The sequence below is a fragment of the Limulus polyphemus genome, unplaced genomic scaffold (assembly GCF_000517525.1).
Source record: "Limulus polyphemus unplaced genomic scaffold, Limulus_polyphemus-2.1.2 Scaffold7001, whole genome shotgun sequence".
Classification (NCBI taxonomy): Eukaryota; Metazoa; Arthropoda; class Merostomata; order Xiphosura; family Limulidae; genus Limulus; species Limulus polyphemus.
In genome coordinates this window covers 1-4,942 of record NW_013672611.1, presented here as the reverse complement: position 1 = coordinate 4,942, position 4,942 = coordinate 1, and the positions used below count along the sequence as shown (strand labels likewise).

Genomic DNA, 4,942 nt, shown 5'->3' with positions numbered 1-4,942 from the left:
CTTGCTCTACGGTAGTCAGTCGTAAGAAACAACAATTACTATAAATTGGATTATTTTCTAGAAGATTGTTCTTGCTCTACGGTAGTCAGTCGTAAGAAACAACAATTACTATAATTTGGAGTATTTTCTAGAAGATTGTTCTTGCTCTACCGTAGTCAGTCGTAAGAAACAACAATTACTATAAATTGGAGTATTTTCTAGAAGATTGTTCTTGCTCTACCGTAGTCAGTCGTAAGAAACAACAATTACTATAATTTGGAGTATTTTCTAGAAGATTGTTCTTGCTCTACCGTAGTCAGTCGTAAGAACAAACAACAATTACTATAAATTGGAGTATTTTCTAGAAGATTCTTACGACTGACTACGGTAGAGCAAGAACAATCTTCTAGAAAATACTCCAAATTATAGTAATTGTTGTTTTCTTAGTTCAAAGCTACACAATGGATTACATGTATTCTAACTACCGTAATATTTACAGTCTTTTGATAATTAGCAGGCAAATCATTTGTTAGTTACCAAATACAAATCCTCTTAGAATCAGCAGGCAAATCATTTGTTAGTTACCAAATACAAATCCTCTTAGAATCAGCAGGCAAATCATTTGTTAGTTACCAAATACAAATCCTCTAAGAATTAGCAGACAGATCATATAATAATTACCGAGCAAAATCCTATAACGTATTAGAAAAAATAGTTTTTTGGTAATTAGAAAACAAATTATCTGACAATTAACAAGTCCGCTGGCAATTAGTAAATATATTCGCTTAGTTCATTAGCAAGTAATATCATTTGAGAATTAATGAAAAAAAATGACCTAATACCTAGCAAGTAAATGTGAATAATACTAACGTCTAATCAAAACGTACAGAGAAGAGAATTAATATTATATACCTGGTGATATACCTAACTAACCAAACATAATGCTCAAACTGTATTACTTATAGTGATTAACATACATAGTTTCAGCAAGAAGTAGCAAGTAAAAACGTCCGATAATTAGAAAATAAAATTATTTAACAATTAGCAGCGAAGTATGTGTTTGTTTGTATTTAGGCACAAAGCTACGCAATGGGCTATCTGTGCTCTGCCCACCACGGGTATGGAAACCCGGTTTCTAGAGTTGTAAGTCGGCAGACTTTCCGCTATGCCGCTGGATGGGGGTGGGGGAGGGCGCTACGGTCAACTATCTGACAGTTACATAATATTCTGACAATAAACAGGTAAAAACTTTCGACAATTAACAAGTAAAATTCTCTGCCCATAATTATGGGAATTACACAAAAAACCATATGGTTGTTATCAAATACGACTTTTGTCAAAATAACTAATAATTATCTTAAAATTAATAAGTAAATATCTTTAAAATATTGTCAATTAATATGTATCTGGTAAACTCTAAATCCAGGCGCCGATCGGAAGGTCCAAAGTTAGAACCGAGATATGTTAATAAAAACACAAAGCATTATTAGCTATGTGGGCGTGACATCCATGACAATTAATTCTGCTATTCGGTTAAGAGCAGCCGCATAGTCGGCGAGCGCTGCTGATTGGTCAGCAGCTCTAAATTAGGAATGGCTAAGCCTAAATCTTATAGAGGACTCTGATATAGTCGTTCAATCTATGTATTGCAGGTTAATTAAAAACATTAAATACCAGAACAACTCGTTAACATGCGCAGTTGTGGGCACAGGTTTATTTATTTATTTAAAAGTACATTAATTATTTCTGAACTCACAAATTTTGATCATCTTTAACCTAGGTTAGACTTAAAGCTCGCCTGCTGAACCGCCCAGGATATAAGATCAATTGTGGAGCAACACTCATAAGCGCGCGCCACCTGGTGACGGCTGCTCACTGCGTGAGGTAGGTGTTTATATCTCAGATAATTTGTCCTGCAACAACAGCTCCATTGTTTCATGTCATGACCTATAAGATGAATTAACTCAAACAACAATAACGAAACATTTTGTTCCCAAACTCTGACTCGGGTGAACTATAACACAAATAATATATAAACACAAAACTTTGATGTGTTTTCTAACAACACAAACTATGTGCGGCTTTCAGTTTAAAATTGTGTTCAGTTAAGCACATTCCGTGTGGTGTTGTCAAACTTTTTATTTCGTGTGTGTAAATTATATAAAGTTCACAGAAAAGATTGCACATAAACCAACACGTTTGTTTTCAGTTTTGCTAGTCAAAAATGATGTTGTTGTTCTCTACTTGAATTTGTGGTGTAGCCACAATTCGTGATGTTTTTAACAGTACATAACAACAAGAATGAAACAAAGCTTTAGTGTTAGAGATACCACTAGTACTGAACACAGACTAAGGCAATAACTTTGTACAATGAACTGTCCTGAACATTTCCACCTGTACAGATAGGTAACACTCATATTTATACTGAACATTTACACCTGTACAGATAGGTAACATTCACATTTATACTGAACATCTACACCTGTACAGATAGGTAACACTCACATTTAAACTGAACATTTTCACCTGTACAGATAGGTAACATTCACATTTATACTGAACATTTCCAACTGTACAGATAGGTAACACTCACATTTATACTGAACATTTCCACCTGTACAGATAGGTAACACTCACATTTATACTGAACATTTCCACCTGTACAGTAGGTAACACTCACATTTATACTGAACATTTCCACCTGTACAGATAGGTAACATTCACATTTATACTGAACATTTCCACCTGTACAGGTAGGTAACACTCACATTTATACTGAACATTTCCACCTGTACAGATAGGTAACATTCACATTTATACTGAACATTTCCACCTGTACAGATAGGTAACATTCACATTTATACTGAAAATTTCCACCTTTATAGGTAGGTAACACTCACATTTATACTGAAAATTTCCACCTTTACAGGTAGGTAACACTCACATTTATACTGAAAATTTCCACCTGTACAGATAGGTAACATTCACATTTATACTGAACTTGAAAACTAAAAAAGGCACATGTTTCAATATTCCATTAGTTACCTGAAACGTGTAACTGGTAAAACTTGGGAAATTTGAAGGGGACACCTTTTCTCCATGATCATTTAAAATTCCAAACTACCATGACAGAGCTCTAGAGGGGGGGGGGGCATATATATGTTCATGAGAGCATTCTAGCGGGGAGGAAATATGTGCCCATAAAAAAGTTGTAAAGGGGGATATATATATATATATATATGTCCATGATAAGGTTCTAGAGGGGGATATAAATATATGTATATCAAAGAGCTCTATATGGGGACATGTATGTGTTTTGATAGAGCTCTAGAGGGGGACATATATGTGGCCATGACAGAACTTTAGAGAGGGACATATATTTGTCCATGGTAGAGCTCTAAAAGGGACATATCCGTGTCCATGACATAACTCTAGAAGAGGACTATATGTGTCTGTGACAGAGCTCTAGAGGGTATATATATATGCCCTGGGGATATGTGTGTGTCCCTAACAGACCAACATGTATATAGCTATGGTAGAGTTCTAGAAGGGGCATATACGTGTCCATGACATAACTCTAGAGGGGGACATATATGTGTCCCTAACAGACCTACATATATATATATACCTATGTCCATGGCAGTGAAAGCGTAAAATAGATTATAATTTCTTATCGAACATTGCCTTGTTTGATATATAAATGTTCACTTACTTATGTACTATTATTACTTTTTATTTAGGGAAGGAGATGATATTATTCCAGTATCCAACCTTCACGGGAAAATTTATAAAGGTGAAACTTCAAATACTCTGGAATTTGACAAAATTATTTCTCATCCCAAGTTCAACAGTATCACATTGGCGAACGACATTGCTGTGCTGAAACTAAAAACACCTCTTGACCAGCAGAGATCGGTCTGTCTGTCTAAGAATTTTGATGAATCTAAACAGGATGTGACAGCTGTAGTTCTTGGTTGGGGTAAAACGGGACAAGGCAAGTAATATTTTTGAACAACGCTAAGTGAACATTTCATTGTGACGTAAGTTTGCTTGTTATATTTCACACGAAGCTACTCGAGGGATATCTTCTCTTGACGTCCCTAATTTAGAAGCGATAGACTAGAGGAAAGATAGTTTTTCAACGATATCCCCGCCAGCTCTTAAACTGCTCTTTACCAACGAAAAGTGGAGCTGACCGTCAGTTTACAACACCCCACGGCTGAAAGGGTAAGAATGTTCGGTGATAGGATTGGAACCCGTGACCTTTTATGACGCAAGAGCCATATTACGTAGATTGAAACCAGTATTTTACTTATTATATATATATATATAACCCTTTATTAACTAATTCCAATAGTTTAATGTCTGACATAATATGAAAAAACAATCTCAAAATCCAGAGTTTGACAAAAAAATATATAAATAAATAAAAAATTAGCCGAGCCTCGTCAAGATCTGTTATAACCCTTGATAAAAGCACAAAATCAAAACGTCTATAACTGAATGATATTCCAGGAGAAAAGGGTTGTTTTATCCCTCAAACGTTAATAACCTGTTCTATCATAACACACGCATTTATATTCGTAGTTATATTTTTATAACTAGTTGGAATACCCGTCCTTTGTTTGTAACAAAGGATAGAAAATTGTGCTTCTATTTTTTTCTTAACATAATAAACATTAAAAGTGCAATAAAATACATAAAGATACCAATACTTAAAAGAAAGACATACTGTTTTCAAGGATTCTAACAACAGTGGTTACATAGTTCATTCTAATGCTGAGGGATATACAACATTGGTAGTTTCTCGATATGAAACTAGAGGGGTGATCCAACCTCCCATGACCTTCCTCATGTCATCCTGTATCACTGTGTCAAGTATAAGGAACAGATACACAGCTACATTGCCTTTTATTTCTATAATTCGTTTTGGTTACATGAGTCAGTGACTGGGAAGAATAGC

General features: G+C 34.9%; 1 protein-coding gene across 1 annotated transcript in view; it reads left to right on the top strand.

The window, feature by feature from the left end:
- The window catches only part of LOC106474261 (chymotrypsinogen B-like), a gene marked incomplete at its 3' end in the record, with an annotated part of 11,668 nt that extends 7,695 nt beyond the window's left edge, over nucleotides 1–3,973 (top strand). Inside the window, exons 3-4 of the mRNA XM_013934951.1 lie at nucleotides 1,760–1,863; nucleotides 3,720–3,973. Coding sequence (XP_013790405.1) covers nucleotides 1,760–1,863; nucleotides 3,720–3,973 — 358 coding nt within the window. The remainder of the gene's footprint in view (nucleotides 1–1,759; nucleotides 1,864–3,719) is intronic.
- Nucleotides 3,974–4,942: the final 969 nt, after the last annotated feature.